General features: G+C 42.6%; 1 protein-coding gene across 5 annotated transcripts in view; it reads right to left on the reverse strand.

Moving 5' to 3' along the window:
* The window catches only part of pde5ab (phosphodiesterase 5A, cGMP-specific, b), a 174,559-nt gene that overhangs the window by 12,831 nt on the left and 135,350 nt on the right, over nt 1–26,378 (reverse strand). For 4 of the 5 annotated variants that reach the window (XM_080519101.1, XM_080519102.1, XM_080519100.1 and 1 more), the window contains exons 14-19: nt 20,570–20,695; nt 19,468–19,562; nt 17,698–17,785; nt 12,167–12,267; nt 11,550–11,627; nt 6,195–6,258 (exon numbers count right to left, since the gene is read on the reverse strand). In XM_080519101.1, coding sequence (XP_080375227.1) covers nt 6,195–6,258; nt 11,550–11,627; nt 12,167–12,267; nt 17,698–17,785; nt 19,468–19,562; nt 20,570–20,695 — 552 coding nt within the window. The remainder of the gene's footprint in view (nt 1–6,194; nt 6,259–11,549; nt 11,628–12,166; nt 12,268–17,697; nt 17,786–19,467; nt 19,563–20,569; nt 20,696–26,378) is intronic. The other variant, XM_080519099.1, reaches the window with a different exon arrangement.

Here is a 26,378-nt window from a genome sequence, read left to right on the forward strand (position 1 = left end):
GACAGTCAGAACGTTCCTACACTACCAGTCAGAACGTTCCTCCACTGACAGTCAGAACGTTCCTACACTACCAGTCAGAATGTTCCTACACTACCAATCAGAATGTTCCTACTACCAGTCAGAACGTTCCTCCACTACCAGTCAGAATGTTCCTACACTATCAGTCAGGATGTTCCTACACTATCAATCAGAATGTTCCTACACTACCAGTCAGAACGTTCCTCCACTGACAGTCAGAACGTTCCTACACTACCAGTCAGAACGTTCCTCCACTGACAGTCAGAACGTTCCTACACTACCAGTCAGAACGTTCCTACACTACCAATCAGAATGTTCCTACACTACCAGTCAGAATGTTCCTACTACCAGTCAGAATGTTCCTACACTACCAATCAGAATGTTCCTACACTACCAATCAGAATGTTCCTACTACCAGTCAGAACATTCCTCCACTACCAGTCAGAATGTTCCTACACTATCAGTCAGGATGTTCCTACACTATCAATCAGAATGTTCCTACACTACCAGTCAGAACGTTCCTACACTACCAGTCAGAACGTTCCTACACTACCAGTCAGAACGTTCCTCCACTGACAGTCAGAACGTTCCTCCACTGACAGTCAGAACGTTCCTCCACTACCAGTGAGGACGTTCCTACACTACCAGTTAGAATGTTCTTACACTACCAGTCAGAATGTTCCTACACTACCAGTCAGAACGTTCCTCCACTGCCAGTCAGAATGGTCCTACACCACCAATCAGAACGTTCCTACACTACCAGTCAGAACGTTCCTCCACTGACAGTCAGAACGTTCCTACACTACCAGTCAGAACATTCCTACACTACCAGTCAGAATGTTCCTACACTATCAGTCAGGATGTTCCTACACTACCACTCAGAATGTTCCTACTACCAGTCAGAATGTTCCTATACTACTAATCAGAATGTTCCTACACTACCAATCAGAATGTTCCTACACTACCAATCAGAATGTTCCTACACTACCAGTCAGGACGTTCCTACACTACCAGTCAGGACGTTCCTACACTACCAGTCAGAATGTTCCTACACTACCAGTCAGAACGTTCCTCCACTGACAGTCAGAACGTTCCTCCACTGACAGTCAGAACGTTCCTCCACTGACAGTCAGAACGTTCCTACACTACCAGTCAGAATGTTCCTACACTACCAGTCAGAATGTTCCTAGACTACCAGTCAGGATGTTCCTACACTACCAGTCAGGACGTTCCTACACTACCAGTCAGAATGTTCCTACACTACCAATCAGGATGTTCCTACACTACCAGTCAGGACGTTCCTACACTACCAGTCAGAATGTTCCTACTACCAATCAGAATGTTCCTACACAACCAATCAGAATGTTCCTACACTACCAATCAGAATGTTCCTACACTACCAATCAGAATGTTCCTACACTACCAATCAGAATGTTCCTCCACTGACAGTCAGAACGTTCCTACACTACCAGTCAGAACGTTCCTCCACTGACAGTCAGAACGTTCCTACACTACCAGTCAGAACGTTCCTACACTACCAGTCAGAATGTTCCTACACTATCAGTCAGGATGTTCCTACACTACCACTCAGAATGTTCCTACTACCAGTCAGAATGTTCCTATACTACTAATCAGAATGTTCCTACACTACCAATCAGAATGTTCCTACACTACCAATCAGAATGTTCCTACACTACCAGTCAGGACGTTCCTACACTACCAGTCAGGACGTTCCTACACTACCAGTCAGAATGTTCCTACACTACCAGTCAGAACGTTCCTCCACTGACAGTCAGAACGTTCCTCCACTGACAGTCAGAACGTTCCTACACTACCAGTCAGAATGTTCCTACACTACCAGTCAGAATGTTCCTAGACTACCAGTCAGGATGTTCCTACACTACCAGTCAGGACGTTCCTACACTACCAGTCAGAATGTTCCTACACTACCAGTCAGGATGTTCCTACACTACCAGTCAGGACGTTCCTACACTACCAGTCAGAATGTTCCTACTACCAATCAGAATGTTCCTACACAACCAATCAGAATGTTCCTACACTACCAATCAGAATGTTCCTACACTACCAGTCAGGATGTTCCTACACTACCAGTCAGGACGTTCCTACACTACCAGTCAGGACGTTCCTACACTACCAGTCAGAATGTTCCTACACTACCAGTCAGAACGTTCCTCCACTACCAGTCAGAATGTTCCTACACTACCAATCAGAATGTTCCTACACTACCAGTCAGAATGTTCCTACTACCAGTCAGAATGTTCCTACACTACCAATCAGAATGTTCCTACACTACCAATCAGAATGTTCCTACTACCAGTCAGAACGTTCCTCCACTACCAGTCAGAATGTTCCTACACTATCAGTCAGGATGTTCCTACACTACCAGTCAGAATGTTCCTACACTACCAATCAGAATGTTCCTACACTACCAGTCAGAATGTTCCTACTACCAGTCAGAATGTTCCTACACTACCAATCAGAATGTTCCTACACTACCAATCAGAATGTTCCTACTACCAGTCAGAACATTCCTCCACTACCAGTCAGAATGTTCCTACACTATCAGTCAGGATGTTCCTACACTATCAATCAGAATGTTCCTACACTACCAGTCAGAACGTTCCTACACTACCAGTCAGAACGTTCCTACACTACCAGTCAGAACGTTCCTCCACTGACAGTCAGAACGTTCCTCCACTGACAGTCAGAACGTTCCTCCACTACCAGTGAGGACGTTCCTACACTACCAGTTAGAATGTTCTTACACTACCAGTCAGAATGTTCCTACACTACCAGTCAGAACGTTCCTCCACTGCCAGTCAGAATGGTCCTACACCACCAATCAGAACGTTCCTACACTACCAGTCAGAACGTTCCTCCACTGACAGTCAGAACGTTCCTACACTACCAGTCAGAACATTCCTACACTACCAGTCAGAATGTTCCTACACTATCAGTCAGGATGTTCCTACACTACCACTCAGAATGTTCCTACTACCAGTCAGAATGTTCCTATACTACTAATCAGAATGTTCCTACACTACCAATCAGAATGTTCCTACACTACCAATCAGAATGTTCCTACACTACCAGTCAGGACGTTCCTACACTACCAGTCAGGACGTTCCTACACTACCAGTCAGAATGTTCCTACACTACCAGTCAGAACGTTCCTCCACTGACAGTCAGAACGTTCCTCCACTGACAGTCAGAACGTTCCTCCACTGACAGTCAGAACGTTCCTACACTACCAGTCAGAATGTTCCTACACTACCAGTCAGAATGTTCCTAGACTACCAGTCAGGATGTTCCTACACTACCAGTCAGGACGTTCCTACACTACCAGTCAGAATGTTCCTACACTACCAATCAGGATGTTCCTACACTACCAGTCAGGACGTTCCTACACTACCAGTCAGAATGTTCCTACTACCAATCAGAATGTTCCTACACAACCAATCAGAATGTTCCTACACTACCAATCAGAATGTTCCTACACTACCAATCAGAATGTTCCTACACTACCAATCAGAATGTTCCTCCACTGACAGTCAGAACGTTCCTACACTACCAGTCAGAACGTTCCTCCACTGACAGTCAGAACGTTCCTACACTACCAGTCAGAACGTTCCTACACTACCAGTCAGAATGTTCCTACACTATCAGTCAGGATGTTCCTACACTACCACTCAGAATGTTCCTACTACCAGTCAGAATGTTCCTATACTACTAATCAGAATGTTCCTACACTACCAATCAGAATGTTCCTACACTACCAATCAGAATGTTCCTACACTACCAGTCAGGACGTTCCTACACTACCAGTCAGGACGTTCCTACACTACCAGTCAGAATGTTCCTACACTACCAGTCAGAACGTTCCTCCACTGACAGTCAGAACGTTCCTCCACTGACAGTCAGAACGTTCCTACACTACCAGTCAGAATGTTCCTACACTACCAGTCAGAATGTTCCTAGACTACCAGTCAGGATGTTCCTACACTACCAGTCAGGACGTTCCTACACTACCAGTCAGAATGTTCCTACACTACCAGTCAGGATGTTCCTACACTACCAGTCAGGACGTTCCTACACTACCAGTCAGAATGTTCCTACTACCAATCAGAATGTTCCTACACAACCAATCAGAATGTTCCTACACTACCAATCAGAATGTTCCTACACTACCAGTCAGGATGTTCCTACACTACCAGTCAGGACGTTCCTACACTACCAGTCAGGACGTTCCTACACTACCAGTCAGAATGTTCCTACACTACCAGTCAGAATGTTCCTACACTACCAATCAGAATGTTCCTACACTACCAGTCAGAATGTTCCTACTACCAGTCAGAATGTTCCTACACTACCAATCAGAATGTTCCTACACTACCAATCAGAATGTTCCTACTACCAGTCAGAACGTTCCTCCACTACCAGTCAGAATGTTCCTACACTATCAGTCAGGATGTTCCTACACTACCAGTCAGAACGTTCCTCCACTGACAGTCAGAACGTTCCTCCACTGATAGTCAGAACGTTCCTCCACTACCAGTGAGGACGTTCCTACACTACCAGTTAGAATGTTCCTACACTACCAGTCAGAATGTTCCTACACTACCAGTCAGAACGTTCCTCCACTGCCAGTCAGAATGTTCCTACACCACCAATCAGAACGTTCCTACACTACCAGTCAGAACGTTCCTCCACTGACAGTCAGAACGTTCCTACACTACCAGTCAGAACATTCCTACACTACCAGTCAGAATGTTCCTACACTATCAGTCAGGATGTTCCTACACTACCACTCAGAATGTTCCTACTACCAGTCAGAATGTTCCTATACTACTAATCAGAATGTTCCTACACTACCAATCAGAATGTTCCTACACTACCAATCAGAATGTTCCTACACTACCAGTCAGGACGTTCCTACACTACCAGTCAGGACGTTCCTACACTACCAGTCAGAATGTTCCTACACTACCAGTCAGGACGTTCCTCCACTACCAGTCAGAACAGATGCAGTGGTCAGGAAGCAGTTTCCTACAGGTCCAACAGAAGCAGCAGAGAGAGAGCACCAACTTATGGAACCCTCAAAGTGTTTGAAGGTTCATCCTCAGGTTCAGTCTGACGCATTGGATTCACTGCTGATCCAAAAACAGTCCAAACTGAAGACCACGATCCTGATGGTCACTGAACAAGACAGACCAGTTCAGATGAGACATGATGGAGGATCTCAGCTTCTACTGAGCTGCTGGATCTGATGAGCTGCTCATGAGGGGACCCTGGGTAGAATGGACCAATCAGTATATCATCATGGCTTTGGTCCATTCAGTATCTGCTGGCAATAAGAAATGTGTCTCCATGTATGCAGATGATGATGATGTAGTAATTGTACACATTGAACTTCTAAACTCTCTGGATTATTCCATGGTCACTCAAGCATGTGCTACCACACGTTACGACTAACGTGAAACGTTTCTAGAAATGTTTCCAGACAGTTTTCCAGAAAGTTCACTTTCCAGTCACTCCAAACAGCCAAAAGGCAACAAACGTGTAAGCAGGTCATAAAAAGCTTTGTTTTCACAGAGTGAGGAGGAAAGAATTTCCGACAAGAGAGAAATACTTTGTGATGTGAACGAGGTGCCGGCGTGTGAAAGACTCAGTGTCAGCCAGCGCTCGTTTACTGGTTAATGGTGTCATCCCAGGACAGAGATAATGCTGGCTTTATTAATGAGCACGCACATGCATGCGCGCACACACACACGCACACTAACAAACCTACAATGAGGTCAATGACACACCTGTGTGTGTGTATGTGTGATAGAGATATAAAAGAAGTCCTGCAGATAAAGATTAGGGTGGAATAGTGAAAGTCTGTCACGGCCGTTTCACTGACAAGCGGACTAATTATCCTTCATTACATGGAAACTTAACTGAAGACACTCGTGACCTTTTTCTTTTTTACCCTTAAAATGTGACTTTTATTCCTTTATATCAGTCAGTGATAGTTTCCACCTTTAGTTAGCTGCTCAGCATGGTGTGAGTGTTGAAGTACAAGCCTTTAAAAAGCAATTCTGAGGGGTTTTTTCTCCACAAATGACATGACAGACATACAAAAGAAAAACATGGATGTAAAAAGTCAGATTTACCCTCTTCTGCACCGGCCAGGGCTTTGTGATCGCTGAGATGTCACATGCAGTCATCAGCATCGACCTTAAGAGGGACGGACACGCACGCACATGCACACACACGATGACACTTATTTTCTTGACTTTTTGATCCGTGAAAAGCTTTTTTGTGTTCTATTAGATTGCGACAGGAAAATAAATCACTTCATTTCAGGATGTCTGAGCTAATTGCTTCCTGATTCACGGTGTTGGTGTCCTGATGTGTAGTAGCTGCTGGCGGAGCAGTAAATGTTGCTCATCACCACTGGATATGTGGCTTGTTTTCTGCATTATTGTGGCGACATGAATGTTAGCCTGCACTGCAGCAGCCACAAACTCAAAGGCCTCAGTTTCACACTCCTCCAGAGCCAATGGGATTAGAGCAAGTCAGCTTCACCACCTGGAAACAACCAGTGCTGATATTGACGAAGCATCTCAGTCTCAGGGAGCTTAGCCTAAAAGTCCCTGAGCAAGGAATTCTTAGCTTAAAAGTGACTCAGGAAGTGTCCAAAACTCTGAGCAAGGAGTTGACTGCAACTTTTATCTTAGTGAGGAGGTGTGGTTGACCCTGTTGCTATATCTGATGCAGTCTGCTGAAAGCTGTGATTGGTTGTGAGAGAGAGGAAGACGCTCTGTGCACCTTGCCCGTATTCACAAAGCATCCTGAGGCTAAAAGTAGCTCCAAGTGACGTCACTCTTCAGAAAAATCTTAGAATTCCTAGAAATTTAAGATTTTTCTTAGAATTATTCCTTACTCAGATATAAGTAATTCACAAGGCATCCTAAGCCCTAAGAGAACTCCAAAGGTAGAAAACCACTAGAAGTATTGAGGAGGACTTTAAGAAGCCTAAGAGTTTCTTAAACAGACAAGATGACGGAAATAGAAGGAGAAAGGAAAGATGTTCGCCGTTTGTTTAATCAGTGGCACCGACCACTGTGCATACATTTTTTTAAAGGTGTGCAAAAATCTATATCTTAAAGGGGTGTTTGTTTTTGTCTCTGCTTGGTGAGCCATTTCTGTACTGTATAACAGTGTTGTACTGCTGCAGGTCACCTGGAGACAGGTATCAGTGTTCTGCTGCCAGTGTAGCCACAATTACTTTAAAAAACAAATCTGATTACTGATTACTAGTTACATCTTTAGAAAGTAAATGAGTTACTTCAGCGATTACTTGTTTTTAAAAATAACTGTTAGATTACAAGTTACAATTTAGTTACCTTCAGCAGCAGCCAACACCCTCCATCGTCTGAACATAAAAATTCTGCTGGTCCCTGCCTCTTGCATCTGCTGGTACATATTCAACCTTTGACCTCCCGCTGGTACACATTTATCCTTTGACTCTACAATAGTAACACTACACTAGTAATGCTGCAATAGTAACTCTACAATAGTAACACAATACTAATGCTACAATAGTAACTCTACAATAGTAACACAATACTAATGCTACAATAGTAACTCTACAATAGTACTGCTACAATAGTAACTCTACAATAGTAACACAATACTAATGCTACAATAGTAACTCTACAATAGTACTGCTACAATAGTAACACAATAGTAACTTTCCAATAACAACTTTCCAATAGCAATGCTACAATAGTAAAGTTACAATAGTAACTACAATAGCAACACTACAATAGTAACACTAAAACAGTAACTCTACAATAGTAATGCTACAATAGTAACTCTACAATAGTAATGCTATGCTAGTAACTCTACAATAGTAACACTGCAATAGTAACATTACAATAGTAATGCTACAATAGTAACGCTACAATAGTAACGTTACAATAGTAACGCTACAATAGTACCTCTACAAGAGTAACGCTATAATAGTAACGCTACAATAGTAACGTTACAATAGTAACGCTACAATAGTAACGTTACAATAGTAACGTTACAATAGTAACGCTACAATAGTAACGCTACAATAGTAACACTACAATAGTAACGTTACAATAGTAATGCTACAATAGTAACTCTACAATAGTAATGCAATGCTAGTAACTCTACAATAGTAACACTACAATAGTAATGCAACACTAGTAACTCTACAATAGTAACGCTACAATAGTAACTCTACAATAGTAACGCTACAATAGTAACTCTACAATAGTAATGCAGCGCTAGTAACTCTACAATAGTAACGCTACAATAGTAATGCAACGCTAGTAACTCTACAATAGTAACGCTACAATAGTAACTCTACAATAGTAATGCAACACTAGTAACTCTACAATAGTAACTCTACAATAGTAATGCAACACTAGTAACTCTACAATAGTAACGCTACAATAGTAATGCAACACTAGTAACTCTACAATAGTAATGCAATGCTAGTAACTCTACAATAGTAACGCTACAATAGTAACTCTACAATAGTAACACTACAATAGTAATGCAACACTAGTAACTCTACAATAGTAACGCTACAATAGTAACTCTACAATAGTAATGCAGCGCTAGTAACTCTACAATAGTAACGCTACAATAGTAATGCAACGCTAGTAACTCTACAATAGTAACGCTACAATAGTAACTCTACAATAGTAACACTACAATAGTAACGTTACAATAGTAACTCTACAATAGTAATGCAACGCTAGTAACTCTACAATAGTAACACTACAATAGTAACGTTACAATAGTAATGCTACGTTAGTAATGCTACAATAGTAACGTTACAATAGTAACGCTACAATAGTAACTCTACAAGAGTAACGCTACAATAGTAACGCTACAATAGTAACTCTACAATAGTAACACTACAATAGTAACGTTACAATAGTAACGTTACAATAGTAACGCTACAATAGTAACTCTACAAGAGTAACGCTATAATAGTAACTCTACAATAGTAACTCTACAATAGTAACACTACAATAGTAACGTTACAATAGTAACGCTACAATAGTACCTCTACAAGAGTAACGCTATAATAGTAACGCTACAATAGTAACTCTACAATAGTAACACTACAATAGTAACTCTACAATAGTAATGCAATGCTAGTAACTCTACAATAGTAACACTACAATAGTAATGCAACACTAGTAACTCTACAATAGTAACGCTACAATAGTAACTCTACAATAGTAATGCAGCGCTAGTAACTCTACAATAGTAACGCTACAATAGTAACTCTACAATAGTAACACTACAATAGTAACGTTACAATAGTAATGCTACAATAGTAACTCTACAATAGTAATGCAACGCTAGTAACTCTACAATAGTAACACTACAATAGTAACGTTACAATAGTAATGCTACAATAGTAATGCTACAATAGTAACGCTACAATAGTAACTCTACAAGAGTAACGCTACAATAGTAACGCTACAATAGTAACTCTACAATAGTAACACTACAATAGTAACGTTACAATAGTAACGCTACAATAGTAACTCTACAAGAGTAACGCTATAATAGTAACGCTACAATAGTAACTCTACAATAGTAACACTACAATAGTAACGTTACAATAGTAACGCTACAATAGTACCTCTACAAGAGTAACGCTATAATAGTAACGCTACAATAGTAACTCTACAATAGTAACACTACAATAGTAACTCTACAATAGTAATGCAATGCTAGTAACTCTACAATAGTAACACTACAATAGTAATGCAACACTAGTAACTCTACAATAGTAACGCTACAATAGTAACTCTACAATAGTAATGCAGTGCTAGTAACTCTACAATAGTAACGCTACAATAGTAACTCTACAATAGTAACACTACAATAGTAACGTTACAATAGTAATGCTACAATAGTAACTCTACAATAGTAATGCAACGCTAGTAACTCTACAATAGTAACACTACAATAGTAACGTTACAATAGTAATGCTACAATAGTAATGCTACAATAGTAACGTTACAATAGTAACGCTACAATAGTAACTCTACAAGAGTAACGCTACAATAGTAACTCTACAATAGTAACACTACAATAGTAACACAATACTAATGCTACAATAGTAACTCTACAACAGTAACACAATACTAATGCTACAATAGTAACTCTACAATAGTAACACTACAATAGCAACTACCATAGTAACACTACAATAGTAACTTTCCAATAGCAATGCTACAATAGTAAAGTTACAATAGTAACTACAATGGTAATGCTACAATAGCAACGCTACAATAGTAACACTAAAATAGTAATGCTACAATAGTAACGCTACAATAGTAACGCTACAATAGTAATGCTACAATAGTAACTCTACAATGGTCATGCTACAATAGTAACTCTACAATGGTCATGCTACAATAGTAACTCTACAATGGTCATGCTACAATAGTAACTCTACAATGGTCATGCTACAATAGTAACTCTACAATACTGCTATGATAGTAACTCTACAATAGTAATGCTATGATAGTAACTGTACAATGGTCATGCTACAATAGTAACTCTACAATGGTCATGCTACAATAGTAACTCTACAATGGTCATGCTACAATAGTAATGCTATGATAGTAACTCTACAATAGTAATGCTATGATAGTAACTGTACAATAGTAATGCTATGATAGTAACTGTACAATGGTTATGCTATGATAGTAACTACAATAGAAACGCGACGCTAGTAACTCTACAATAGTAACTCCTCCTCCAATAATCCTTCTCAATACTCTTAGTGGTTTCCACCTTAGGAGCTCTCTTAGGGCTTGGGATGCGTCCTTGTCTTTGTAAGGAAAAATCTTACATTTCAAGTAACGGAACACCAGTATTGTGTACAAGTGAAGAAAGATACATTCATATTCCTTGTTGTGTAAACTCTTTTTTTTTGGAGTTAATGAAAATATCAGGCATTTTTTTATTTCAACAATCCATTTGTGGGAAGCACCCACAACAATGTCTTTTCTCTTTCAATAAGAAACATTCCAACATTTATCTGACATGTTCAAATGTTGCTTCATTTAAAAAGTAAAAAATTAGTTTTTACTAGAAAGCAATCCAGAGGCAGCATACCAAGCAGTTTGGATTATCGTGATTTCCGGACTATTGAGCACACCGGAATATAAGCCGCACCCGCCAAATTTAAAAAGGGAAGAAAAAGAAAGTTCTGAGTTATGTGATGCACCTGAACGCATCAGTGGTATGAAGCTCATTAACCCTTAAAAAGCCAAGTCATCTGTTGCAGGGTTCAAAGCATGTAAAAAAAAAAGTATTGTCCATAAAGTACGGTATATTTATTGGTTAGTGTTGGTTTCTTCACGTGAACAGTGACAGTATTTACTTTTAGAGAGCTACAAGATGTAAGAAAAAAATGTAAAATCTTCCTGATGATGTTGGTGCAAATCTGTCCTCACCTCAGTAAGTCTCTGTGACCTTCATCTTCCCAGACAAACTCACTGTTCTTGGTCAGCTCGAAGAACTCCCCCCGCCTCCTGACACACACACACACACACACACACACACACACACACACACACACACACACACACACACACACACACACACACACACACACACACACACACACACACACACACACACACACACACACACACACACACACACACACACACACACACACACAGAGTAACCACCAACTGTTGAGACTCAAAGTCATGAGAAAAGAGCTGAAATCACCAGTGAAGATAAAAGAACCGAAACAAGAAAAAGGTCTTGAAAGAGGAAAACATATTCCTCACACAACATGTTTCAAACTGACCAGTTTGTCATAACCTTGGATGCTCCAAGGTTATGACAAACTGGTCAGTTTGAAACAACCAACTAAACATGGAAACATTTACACATCACTGGGGAAGGACAAAGATGCTGAAGGAATCAGACTTTCTTCAGCAATACTCTTTATTTGAAGTGCTGCTCTTTAGTTATCAGCTTCAGTCAAACTGCCCCGCTCCTTTTCCTCTTTACCACCCTCGAGCCAGCCTTCCATCTGGGCTTGACGTCGGGTACATACTTCATGTACAGGGCGAGGTCCGTGGCCAGAATAGCCCTCTCGATCATCTTCAGAGTGGCCTTGTACTCATCCAGGGAGAGGCTGCTCAGGATCTGGTTTCCCTGGAGAGAAAGAAGAAGAGGGTGAGTCAGGAGGCGCTGCACCTCATGTCGTTGTCTACATTCAGGCGGAGTTCATACATGGAAGCACAGACTCTGTCGGATGAGATGAAACCCTCAGAGGAGTAGATACTCTAAACTGATTATGTCGACGAAATACCCTGAAAAGCACATGCACATAAATCCAACCACCTAATCCTGAGTCCACACAAGCACACGTCTTGATCTGTCCATTTCAAATGCATTGAAAGAGCAACATTTTGAGGACAGTTTTGCATCAGGACTTTCTCGCTGTGAGCAGGAGTGGCAGCAGCGGTGGCAGTGGCAGTAGGTTAAGGAGCGTAAAGTGGTGCCGCAGAGTCTGGAGTGTATTTACAGTTTGTTTTTAGGCCATAAAGATTGGAGAGGGCTGAGAGTCACTACAGTTTATTGGGCCATCGAAGCACTGAGCAGCTGGACATGATCAGAGAAGGACTAATAAATAAGATGAAGAGATACGAGAAACTGCAGGAAGCAGTGATTCGGCACTAATGAGCGATGACCTGTTCTGTGTGGAGACGACTGGCACTCCCACACCTCATCCATCTGAACTGTGACCCAGCTGAAAGGTTGTCTGCTCACCTCCTGCTTCACCACATCTCAATCTAATCATGTGACCACCCAGCTGCTGACAAACAAGTAATGAGCTTCACTGTAGTCCAGTGCGCTGCCGCAGGGAGCTGGAAATTGTTTCTCATTATGTAGCATGACCATATTCATTGGCTACAGACAGAAACTCTTATTGGATGAGGCCATAACGACAGTGGAAGTCTTGAATTGCAGATTAGAGTGAAATTCACCTGAGCGCCGGATTTTGCCAAGCTCATGATGAGGTCAACCAACTAAAGCAAGGTGTGAAGGTTCATCCAAAACAGTCCTGAAGGGAACATATAGAAGGCCTTCAAGACCTTCCACCAACATGAAGTGATCAGATCGCTCGAGAGTCAGAAAAGGAATGACTGGGACCTTCGACAGCAAGATCACATGAATATGAAGCGGAACCCAGATTGCCTCAATCATCTGGTTTGGTGTGGTTTAATCTGGTGGTGAGAGTGAGGAGACATTTCAAACCACTGGAATGCAGCAGAAAATCTGTTTAAATTCACACAAAAAATTATTTTTCATTGGGTTTAGAGCAGTTTCTAACAGCAATGCAACTTTTATAAAGCATGGGCAGAGGTGAACATGCTTTCACTCTGAGAGATTTCATATCTGGCAAATGTGGACGACTGGTGGAACCAAGCGGGTTTCTTAAAGTTAAGACACGATTGGTACTGGAGGGTTTGAGAAGACGGAGCATTTTTTTCCGCTGGTTTTTGGTTTAGTCTATTGTTCTAGAAGAGTCTAGAAGAGTTCAGTGGTCAATGACTTGTTAACATGTTAAAGCAAGTAAAACTGGATTACATCACACCTGTCATTCTACTGGATCGTGAGGCTCTCAGTTCTTTTATAAAGTGGGTAGCTATGACATTTTTGGTAGAGACTTGTATATTTGGAATATTTCTGTAAACCAAATAAAGTTTAGTCCTTATATTTTACTACTAATTTACTACGTCTATGTCACAAAGGTTCTTCTGCCAGTGCAGTGGTGTAATAGAAGTCAGTGGAGAAGAGTACTCGATTACAGATGTTGGGATCTCACCAGACCACAGAAAGTGTGTTCATTTCTAAGGAAAGACAATTTTCATTTGTCATGATACACAGTCATGACATAGGAATTCGGATGCAGGAATGTGGTTGACCATCACACCCAGTGGGGGGGGACCTTTTGCTGCCGCTTTCTGCTGAAAAGACGCTTCCCCCATGCACTCAGCCAGTCACTGAATGGTTGAAGCTCTCAGGATTCGACACCTTCGAATCCACAAACTTTCAACAAAAAGCCTGCAAAACCAGTCTCATAGAGTCTCTTGCAGTGAGTCGACCCCGAGTAGGAGGGTTGCTGGAGGCCGCCCACCTAGTGTTAGCATCCAGCTAACACCAGAGGCCTGCAACCAGGGGCCTTCACTCCTCAACTCCTCTGCTGACCCGACCACAAGGGTCAGACCTTCCCCTGATCCAGAGACCAGCACCCAGAGTCTGATCTCCCATCAACCATCAACCAGGAAAACCAAGCAGTTCCTCCAGGACGGACCAGGGAAACGACGCCTCACAGAACTTCTTTGTGTTTTCCTCAACCAGCAGGAAAACCATCACAGACCTGAGCGACCAGCTCCTCAGTCTGGACAAAAGGAACAACCAGGAGCTGTAAAGAAGGACTCCTGAAACATCAACTTCATCTTCTTCTCCTCAGCCTGCAGAACCAGCAACCACAGTTAGCAGGAGGTGCTAACTACAGGAGAAGACACCAGCTTCCCTCCAGCAGGACAACAACTGAACTCTTCCAAGGAAGTGGTAACAACTGGGCTTTACCTGAGATTAGTTAAACCTGATGCTATGATAGAACTGTTTAACTGTATGAAGATGTGTTGGTTCTGTTACAGTGATTGAGTTCTATAGATAATGATATTAGGAGCAGTTATCAACCTGTAAACCAACGTTAGCTCTGCCACAGACACAGGGTCTGCATGCTAATCTTTGCTTTACTAACTAGTTAACTCACAATCCTACACATATCACATCAAAGACAACATCACACAGTAACTGAACACCATCTGATGACTCCTGACGTTTTACAAGACAAGTCTCATTCACGTCAACTCATTCTAGAAATGGTCCTTTAGCAGAGACACACAGGAAGCAGATGCTGCGGCTAGCTTCTATTGTTCCATTGCTATCAGCACATGGTGGAGACCCAGGACAGACTTCCTGCTCTCTGATAACCTCCATTGGAATGTAGTTTCTTGTGATCCGCCATCTTGTTTTGTAGTTCCATCACACGTCTCACACACACTCCCTCCACCTCTCTCTCTATCTCTCCACACACACACACACACACACACACACACACACACACACACACACACACACACACACACACACACACACACACACACACACACACACACACACACACACACACACACACACACACACACACACACACACACACACACACACCAAGCTGTATATAGGTAGTTAGAATCTGTTTATTTGTTTTCATTGTTAATAAATATATTTTGGAATCATACTTGCTGTTTTATTAATGATCACAAAGGAGAATGAAATGTCGACCTCTTCTGTGTCAAGAACTCTGAAATCCTTCAATCTTTACTGTTAATTCTGGTAACTGTAATTAATTTAACTATTAATTCAAATTCCTGATGAACTGTTTAGTATATCTTATGAGACTGATAGAACTGAATTGGCTATCATTTCCTGTTAAGACAGGTGGAGCTCCGAGGTTCTGATACAGATCAGATTACATTTCAATAACATAATTAATAACCATCTTTGAAAATCATAAATCATTATCGATAGCCAACCACAACATAAATAGAGATCCTTAAGAGGTAAGAAATCCCGACACCGTTTAATTTACTGAAGAAAAATGACATGAAAAAGAAACAGCAACCAGTGTAAAAAAGATATGTAAAGTGATTGTTCAAAATCAAAGCTGCGGGAAAGAGCAACAAAAAAGACTTTAGGATGTACGATGGGGAACAATATGGAAAATATGTCATAATAAAGTCCACTGGTAAAAGAGGAGGGAGGAAACATCTCTGCTGAAGGCTGAACCACTTTGGTTTTAAACATGTTCAAACATAAATAAACATAAATCATGAGTTCTGGATTGCACACTTTATCATCAGCTTCCACACAAATCGAGCTTGTGCTCAGTTTTATACTTAAACTACAAGTTTTACGAGATCAGAGTTTGAAATGTTGATTACTGTGCTGTGATTATGTGCTGAGATCAGCAGTTTGTTGTTGAACTGTGGCACATGCACGTCTCCTGGGTGGAGTGTGTGTGTGTGTGTGTGTGTGTGTGTGTGTGTGTGTGTGTGTGTGTGTGTGTGTGTGTGTGTGTGTGTGTGTGTGTGTGTTTGAACTTTGCCTGCCTGATTACACAGTCGATTACTTCCACCTGTTTGAAGATGCTGGCGTGTCACAATACCTCATTACACACAAACACTCAGATCAACTAAACTGGACCATCAGTGCTTTCATGTCTTAACTGTGAGGCTTTATCATCACATCTCAGAAAAGACTTTATTGATGAAATGTTGATCGACGGTGTAAACCAAAAGTATGGAGCCAGTTTACCAAAATAGGAACTTTTTTAAATGTGCTGTTTGACAAGAAAAGTTTGAAAATGATGCTGAAGTCAAAAGGGCCAACTGACAACTCATCTGCAACACAATGACAAGGGGGAATTAAAAGAATTTGTCCCAGGAATTAATAAAGTGCTTCTGATTCTGACAATGAAGTCCTTTAACCACCATAAACAGCAAATTAAACCTGGTTCACCTAAACCAGATGTTTCTGGCCTGTCATCCACACCAGGAACCTGGTTCACCTAAACCAGATGTTTCTGGCCTGTCATCTACACCAGGAACCTGGTTCACCTAAACCAGATGTTTCTGGCCTGTCGTCCACACCTGGAACCTGGTTCACCTAAACCAGATGTTTCTGGCCTGTCATCCACACCAGGAACCTGGTTCACCTAAACCAGATGTTTCTGGCCTGTCGTCCACACCAGGAACCTGGTTCACCTAAACCAGATGTTTCTGGCCTGTCGTCCACACCAGGAACCTGGTTCACCTAAACCAGATGTTTCTAGCCTGTCGTCCACACCAGGAACCTGGTTCACCTAAACCAGATGTTTCTGGCCTGTCGTCCACACCTGGAACCTGGTTCACCTAAACCAGATGTTTCTGGCCTGTCATCCACACCAGGAACCTGGTTCACCTAAACCAGATGTTTCTGGCCTGCCGTCCACACCAGGAACCTGGTTCACCTAAACCAGATGTTTCTGGCCTGTCGTCCACACCAGGAACCTGGTTCACCTAAACCAGATGTTTCTGGCCTGTCATCCACAACAGGTGGTTTTAGAAGTGTGAACACCCCCCCACGCCAGAGCTGCAGAAGCTACTGACGCTAGCAGCAGGAGGAGCAGGCACAGAGACCTATAGAACTAGAGTTATATACAGGTTTATGAGCAGGACTCTACTTATGAATTTCTATGTGCTCTGTCTTCTTCTGTGTTTTTGGTGTGTTTGGTGAGTCACAGCGCCCCTAAAGGCCTGGTATGTGTACTACATGCCTTGAAGCCTCGTGTTGAGACGTGTTCATAGTGACGGGTGGACGGAATATTTTTGTAGAAGGCTGGGGATTAAAAAAAAATATATTTTTTTGTTGTTGTGTGGATGTACCCAAAGAAAGTAGCTGGCCACAATGAAAAAATATCTGTTTCCTCAGATGTGACATTGGAGTGTGTGCGTTTGTGAAACTTACCGGGCTGTTGAGGATCATGAGGCACTGGTCAAAGTGGTGATGCTCCATGGTGGAGTGGCAGTAAAGGTGGGCCAGTGGGTGGTCACTCCTGCACAAAACAACAATAATGAGATGTATCAGTTGCTGTTTCACAAAAATGTTCTTGACCACAAGATGGTGCACATCTCACTGGTAGCATGTCATTGATTCCATTGATTGATTGGTGTCATTGATCCAACAATGTTATGAGAACCTTTTGCAGAGTTTTTATTTATTTTTTTATTTTTTTACCAAATAAACATCATAGCATGACTCAGGTGTTAAAGGTTAGTTGGTTGCAAAGTCATGATGTGATTCCTCCAGTGCACCTCCTCCCAAAGGAGCTCTGCTGAGGCTACTTCAGTCGACTGGATCCAGGGTTGAGTTGGAGGACAAGGTTGGACTGGGACAATGCTGGAAGAAGACGTGCTCATGAAGGGATGGCCATGGTCAGCAACAAGGAGATGTTGGGCTTTAATCCACATCTGGTACCAAGGAGAACCAAGTAAAGCACTCCTGCATCATCGCGGCAGAGACGTGACATGCTGATACGGATCGAGATGGAGCCACGCTTCATGTTACAAGTTCTGAGTCGACGGATGGCATGACTTCTCCAGGTAGGGGGTGCACTGGTCCACTGGTCCAGATGGTCCACTGGATCATCTCCACCCTCAGAGAAGGTCATGAACTCAATCATCTCCACCCTCAGAGAAGGTCATGAACTGACTCCTGGACTCCCTCCATCGATCAAATGTCCCCAGTTCTTCATAAATTCCACTGACTTCCTATCCAAGAAAGCATTAATTTCAAAATCCTCCTCCTGAGATTCAAGCCCCTCCATCATCTGGCTGAGCTCCTTCACCTCCACCTCTCAGATCAGCCTCCTCTCTCAGCCTCACCGTCCCTCCGGCCTGCACAATCACCATGGAGCCCCAAACCTTCAGGGAGGAGACCCGGGGAAGGTCCAGGACTCCCTGGAGAGGTTAGATCTCTGCTTGGCTCAGGAATAGGCTCGACGACTGCAGTGGCGCTGCTGCGGAAACATCTTCCAGAAGAGTCCAATAGAAATCTCCAATGAAACCTTGGTTCTGTTCTAAGGGACCGGCAGTGGAACCAGTTGTGGTACCAGCAGTCTGTGGTACCAGCAGTCAGCGGTACCAGCAGTCAGTGATACCAGCAGTGATATCAGCAGTCAGCGACACCAGCTGTGATACCAGCAGTGATACCAACTGTGGTACCAGCAATCTGTGGTACCATCAGTGATATCAGCTGTGATACCAGCTGTGGTACCAGCAGTCTGTGATACCAGAAGTTATTGACACCAGCAGTGGTACCAGCAGTCAGTGGCACCAGCAGTTAGTGACACCAGCAGTTAGTGACACCAGCAGAACTGACCAAACTGACCAAAAATACCATCGCTGTGCCAAACTTCAAGACTTGAATCTGTGACTGTGAAAGGAGAATCAACAACATTAAAAAATAAAAATGTTTTTCCATTACGGGGCGATGTGTGGAATTTTAAGGGAAAAAAATAAATGTAATTGATTTTGGAATACAGCTGCATGTGGAAAAGGTATAGCGCTGTGAATTTGTTCAAGATGCTCTGTACATGCACTGGTTTCCTGCCTTGTGATTGGATGAACAGATATTGCAGTGGAACAGTTGTCTGGCACAAATTGGATGAATCTTTTCACAACAAGCTCATTTTCAAGCCTGTTTGACACCAACACCATCGCATGTCTGCTCTGGTACCTCTGGATGTAAGAGTTGTTCACTCCCCGGTGGTCCAAGTCGTGGCTGAGGGTCGCGATCATCAAGGCCAAAACCTCCAGATCACTCAAGTAATTCTGTCAATGGGACAAATGAGGCGGTTACAAGAGGGAACACGAGTAGAGAACAAAGACTGAAAGTAGCACAAAACAGAGAAAATACATCCAAATGATGACAAGTGGTAACAGGTGATAATGTGCTGCTTGCAGGCCGTGTGGCGCTGAAGGGACTGACTGGATCTATTGATGATACAACAGCTTTGCTCTCAGAGCTGCCAGAGGGGCTGCAGCTGGCCCTACTGGATGTTTACATGTTGATGGGATTATGCTCCGACTTACACCAGTCCTAAAAAACCTGGGCGATGAAACTAGATAAACCCATGGTGTCTGTAATTCACTGTGTTTCTATGGCAGTGCAACTCCACCGCTCCACTTACTAAACAGCTTCAACTGCACCTCCACCAGTCCAGCAACCCTCCACTGGACAAATGATGGAAGTAATCAATCTTCATTAATTTCAAAAATCCCTCTTCTGCTTCGTATGCATGTGCGTGTGCGTGTGTGTGTGTGTGTGTGTGCGCGCGCGCCAAGGAGATTGGGAAACAGCTATATAGTTTGAAAACTAACAATCCCCCATGTGTACATTTGTTGGATCTCCAGTGGCCAGTCATTACAACGGGAAGGAAACAAACTGAGTGTATTTAATAGAGAAATTAGGTCCTGGTGTGCAGAGAATCATCTGAGATAGTCGAGTTCAATAAGTCTTGTGACATGATAGAGTCACCCCTGATCTCCACCAGTCAATTCATTTACTTGCGCTTTAGTTATGTCAGCCATAAAGAGGGCTCCAGTGTTTGAAGGATCAGACTTTTGTTGGACTCCAGAAACATGTTTGTAAATGAGAGACGGTTGTTAGAAGTAAAGAAATTATGAGATTTACAACACTGAGCTAATGCATCTGAATGTCCACAATGTGTTTGACCAGGAGACGATGGACTTCAGGAGGTTTGAAAACAAAAAGCATGTTGAACCATAGAACTTAATGTCATTATTGTTTCTGGATGGGATGAAGCGGCAGCGCTTACCTGGAAGCGTCCGGACTTCAGAAGTGCAAACATGCACTGGGCTGTGTTGACGGCGTGTCTCCAGTTGTGATAGGCAACGTTTTTCCTGTAGTTCTTCTTCACGCTCAGAATCCACTGACATAAACTCTACAGGATGGAGGAGGAGTGTTAATACACTTTGATTCACACTGAACACATTAAAGGCTTTAAGAGCTGATAAACAGCTCTGTTCCCTGATTTAAGAAACACTCCTAATAGCAACAAGTCTGCCGTGTTTGCATCTGTTGGGATTTAAGGTTGGTGGTTATTAGCATTAAAATTACTGTAAGTAATAGATTACTGAAAGTAATAGGTCACTGGAAGTAATTTATGAAAAAGGTAAATTATCATTGGAAGTAAACGGTCATTTACTCATTAACAACTCCTAGAGTAAATGATTAATGACTTAAAAGTGAATAAATTCCCCAAAATAATTTATGAGAAATTATTCATTTGAATAAATTGGTTATTTTTCAATTAATAATAAAATTGGGGCACCACCAGCTAAACTGGAAATAGCTAATACCAAAATATCGGTCTCATTTATAAAAAGGGTTATCTAAGTTAGTTAATATTTTTGTGTAAATATAACAATCTTAAATATAAGGGAAGGTCTGAGATTTGAGCACAGACAAAGCTGTGAATTGTCAACAATAAATACACAATAATTACCAGGAATCAATCAATTCAGATAACAGGCATTTATTACAAAAGTGTATTCAGGGATAGATCTTGTTTTTTTCCCCCCACTAGTCAAGCGGACTAGTGAGCCATGGGTTGCTCTAGTCCTGCAGACTTTGCACTAGTCCTGCACCCAGTGAAATATATTGTGTTCAACAAAAACAGTTTCATGTTATATTAAAATTACGACCACAGAAATGAAAATTGATTTTTTTTAAATGCTACATTTTATGTTACAGGTGGATCATCTTAGAGTTTTCTTCCCTTATGGTACACGGCAAAAAACTAGAAGAACGGCTCAGAATGTAGTCACCCCTTGTCTCCCTCATCACCTGCCTGCTGTTGGGGGGTTACATTGGCTTTTGCACTTTTGCTTAGGCAATGGCTTCTGCACATCATGCAGAAATAGCTTGAAGTTCTCCAGTTCATATCATTTTTATATCCAATAGAGAATACTAGAGAATGAATTACTAGTTTTAGACCAAAAATGTATTGTAGTATTGAATTGAATCAGCTTTATTGTCATTGTACAGGTACAGGTACAGGTACAGGTACAACGAAATTGCATTCACATAGAAAGTTTTGGGGAAAGAAGGACACATGAGGTGAGGAGAGGAGGGAAAAAGGCAGATTACAGACTGTGCTCTGAGGAGACAGTCTGTAATTGGGGAAAAAAACCCCACCTCAGGCACATTTAGCATCAACACAGACAGGTTACAACATTTCTCGAGACAGCACTTGGGATACGTTTTGCAGCCCGCCGCTGGGAGAAGGTTTTTCCAGGCGCACAGCCTTCCCCAGGCACGCAGCCGCCCTCTCCAGCGGCCTCTGCTGGTGGTTGGGGGGGGGGGCACGGCGAATACGGTGAAAGTCGTGGGCAAAAATGTCCGGGGAGGGAGGTGGAGATTAACCACACTGACGTCTGTCACTTCACATTTCACCGGCAAAGTTCTGTGCTGCCCTCTATTGGCGAAGAGTATTGTAGCGATCACGGAGTGGGTCACTGCAGGGCATGATGGGAGTTCAGGTTATGTGTTGCCGGAGGTTATTGAGGGTTATTGTTGGGGTTGTTGTGTGTGTTGGTTTGTGCGTGTGTTGTGTTTTTGTTCTTCGGTCAAAATAAAAGCCTCTGGTGTTCAGCTGGCAGAATAGAATCTTTTGTCACTAAAATATTTTGAAAACAAGTATTGAAGCACAATTCCTAAACATTCAAATGTTCGAATTTTAGGTTTCTGATCGAGGGACAACTTCAGGAACTTCCTCACCTACATACCAATGCTATTCTGATACCAGAGCTCTGTTTGCTTTAATATTATTATTATCATTAATGTTGATTTTATATGAGGCAGAAATAAACTTCTCTCCAGTAAAGTAATAAATGCCGGAATGTTTGCATGTATTCTCTCAAAAGACAACTTGGGGTTAGCATAAGGGGAGAAAACGAAGCAGTACAAAGTATTTTGGTTCCATTAGGACAATGTGGAGGTCTGCGTTACGTCATCATCTCATAATAAACTAGTTCTATCTTTAAAACCTCACAATCACTTTCTTAATTCCTGGAAAAATTCTTTAGAAACGCAGCACAAACTCCAGTGTTTCCAGCTCTAACGCAACACAAGTGATTGGGACTATTTTCAGTGAGTTTAGCACGGAGTATGATGCAGCTTCACAGAGGTGTGAATCGCCTGCTACAGCACAGAGGAGTTGCTGTTTTGATGCCGCGATCAGCGCTGTTCTCCTCCGCAAGCTGACGGTGACATCTGGTGGCAGAGTGTCCGGCTTTGCAAACATCCACGTTGATGTTTGCTTTGTGGTGTTTTGAGTGTAAAATACATTAAAACAGCAGACATGTCATGAAAAGTTGGTTAGCTGCAATGCTAACTTCCTGCTTTACTGTTACCTGCAGCCGGCAGGTGTAAAGCAGACGAGTCTTAATGGATCTGAAATCTCCGCAAGTTGGATCGGAAATTTCTAATTTCCCACGGACTGGCCATTAGAAATGTGTACTCGTCAGAAATCATATCATAAATCAACACATTCAAGTAGCAAACGTCGAAACAAAAGTGTGTGTGTGCATGTGTGTGTTGAGTTTGCGTGGGGATGTAATGGCCATGAGTGTCCACCAGGTGGCGGCTAACCTTGGAGGGTCAGGGTGAGTGGGTGTAATGATCTCAAATGGATGCCAGAGGGAGGCAGGCATTTCGTTCGGGGTGGTGACCATGACGACCATTAGGGGTGCGCGTGGGCAAGCGCAATGCCACAATGCGACCACCAGGTGGGCTTAATGAGAGATTGCGATGACCCACGCAGCTACTAGAAGTGTTCGACTTGCTTTTTCTGGGAATGCAGAGGTTGCTTGGCGACCAGATAAACAAAATGTCCATCGCGCACATACAAGGGGACGAGCGCGCGCGCGCGTGAGAGAGAGAGAGAGAGAGAGAGAGAGAGAGAGAGAGAGAGAGAGAGAGAGAGAGAGATGCTGAAATAGTCGTCTGGTGGCAGGTTTATTGTGGTGTTCTGCATCTGCCAAGACAGATTAATTTAGAAATATATTCAGAAAATCAGCTGGAAACAGATTCATGGCTTCAAGGACAATTAGTAGTGATTAAAAGAAACATTAAATCTGATTACGAGACTTAATTTTTTAACACTCATTTGTGCACGATTGGACTGGCAGAGGAGCTGCTTCCTCATAACCTTGATGACACTCCGCAGCTTTATTGTGTTGCGTATGCAGAGGATGCACCAATCGGGACCATACGGTTGCAGTTAAATCACGCTGCTTATTGTTTCCTCGCCGAGCACATTCCAGCCTGAGAGAGAGAGGAGGAAAATTCTGACGAGGCTCGGTTCTCCACACAGAGATCCTGTGGGCTGGAAGCTCAACTGGAACTCTTGTTCTGAGGTGGAAAACCAGAGTCCCGAACTTGCGATGGTGCATACACAAAGGATGCTTATCAGCGGCACATCAAACACGATTGCAGGTTAGCTTCAGGCTTATCTGCGCTGTGTGGTACAGCACCGTCCGTGCGCTGGGTGTCCGTGGGGCCTTGCTCAGCTGTGTGGAAGGGAAGAAGTTGGCTGGCAGCTGTGTGGAGGCGCAGGCGCGGCCTTGCGTCCTGTCTGCAGGTCTGTGGAGAGCTTTGCAGCTGGAGGGAAAGATGCAGCTTTGCGCCTTGTTCCCAGGATCCAAAAAGAAGAAAAAGAAAAAGGAAAAGAGAAAATGGATAGTCCAAACCATGTGTTCTACTCGCCAGTGGGCTGAACCTTGGTTTGGTTCTGTGGTTCACTTTGTGCTCTCTTGGTGTTACCGGCGATGCAGAGAGATGCGTCCACAACAGAAGCCGGGATGAGAAGCGGGGGGCAGTTGGTTGGGAGGCAGTTTGACCAAGTTTGAATTAGCGGTGACCGAGTCGGTTCAACCAATGAGTGGTTGGAAGCGAGGAGCCCTGCATTTGCTTCACAGCTTCTATTGGTTCCCAACCTGGGGTTTGTGGCCCTCAGGATCACTGTCCTCCCCCCATGCTGTTTTATTACCTTTCCATTGTTCCTGGAGTTTCTCCTCTCAGGGGAGAAACTGCTGCATGAAGTTGAAGCATGGATGCTGGGCCCAACACATCCAGATGGTGTCATTTGACATCAGCCTCATTGACTTTGTGCGCCTGCAGCAGGTAACCATACATGGTGAGACAGACGTTGGGTCGTTCACCTCCCTGAACTCATAATCTCACTTTAAAGGTTTGATCAGGATGAAAATTCAACATAGAGAATTTGTATCTCCAACAGGAGAGAAAAACTACAAGACAAAGCAGATGTTCTTCTTAGATTGACAATAAAGTGCATGAGGCAAAGAATCTCAGTAAACTGTAAAGCTCATGTTGTAAAATTCACAAAAACGAAGTAAACAAGGTTGAGAAGCTGCCGGGAGCTAAAGTCAGGCAACATGTGTTGGTGCGTTTGGTGATTTGAATTAAATTTTCATGTTACAGCGTCATTTCCTCCTGTATTAATACACTGATATCGATATCATAACTTGAAGTGCTCATTGCGCATAGGTTCATGATGTGCTTTAGGGCTGCATAAAGAATTACACAAATGTTCAATCAACAAATTTTTCACTCAAGCTAATTGCCACATGCTGCATTTATATGCTTTTAAGTGACCAGGATGCAAGCAGCTGCACTAATTGGATTTGTGATGAAGAACCTTGGTGACAGTAACTGCAGGATTAGATTTCCTGTGTCAGATTTCTCCTGGAGAACAGATTTCTCCGAGAGATAAACTGTGAATGTTTCTTCTCAACTGAACTGCCTTCATGTGCAGAGAGCATTTTCTCAAATATGTAAATATAAGCTGTCACTTATCAGTGTCAATAGGGTGGACTCCAGGAGCAGCAAAGTGACAACAAAAGCCAAACGCCAATAGTCATCTGAATGTCCACAGGCCAGCAGGATTATCTTCACAAAGACTTTAGATTGAACGTTGTCATTACTGATTTCAGCCGAGAAAAAAACTGTTAATAAATGTCCTCGGCTGTCCACCTTCTGACAAGAGAACTGATTACAAATCCATTTTGGCTGCATCATCTTCTGCAATGACATCAAGAAGAGCAAGGGACAGAGAGCGAGAGAAAACAAAGCACTTTCATAGTTCATAGTATGTGTGTATGTATGTATGTATTTGATCAACTTTTTTGTAAAAACTATCAAGCCACATTGCATGAAATCTTCAGGGATGATTTGTCATCATCCAGAGACACATCCATTAGATTTTAGGATGCTAATGGCATTAACTGTCCCATGAGAAGTGCCTGATGTAGGAGGTGAAAGGAGATCAGCGCACAAGAGGGCTGCCGTTAGCCGTCTGCTAGCACACCACTAACTCTGCTCCCTGCCCCCCTCAGATCGTCATTTAGCCTGAACATTGCAAGGTGGCGTTGGCGAAGGTCTGCATTCTACTGAGAGCTGCTCTGGAGAAGTTGGCACATGGTAAAGAAAAGCAGAAGCCCCGTTTATGCCACAACATTTTAAAGTGAAAACAGAGATCTTTGAACTTTGAGTTTTGCTGAGGATATTTGACCTGTTTGAAAGAGATGAGTCAGCAATCTAAC

This window comes from Blennius ocellaris, assembly GCF_963422515.1.
Source record: "Blennius ocellaris genome assembly, chromosome: 23".
Taxonomy (NCBI): domain Eukaryota; kingdom Metazoa; phylum Chordata; class Actinopteri; order Blenniiformes; family Blenniidae; genus Blennius; species Blennius ocellaris.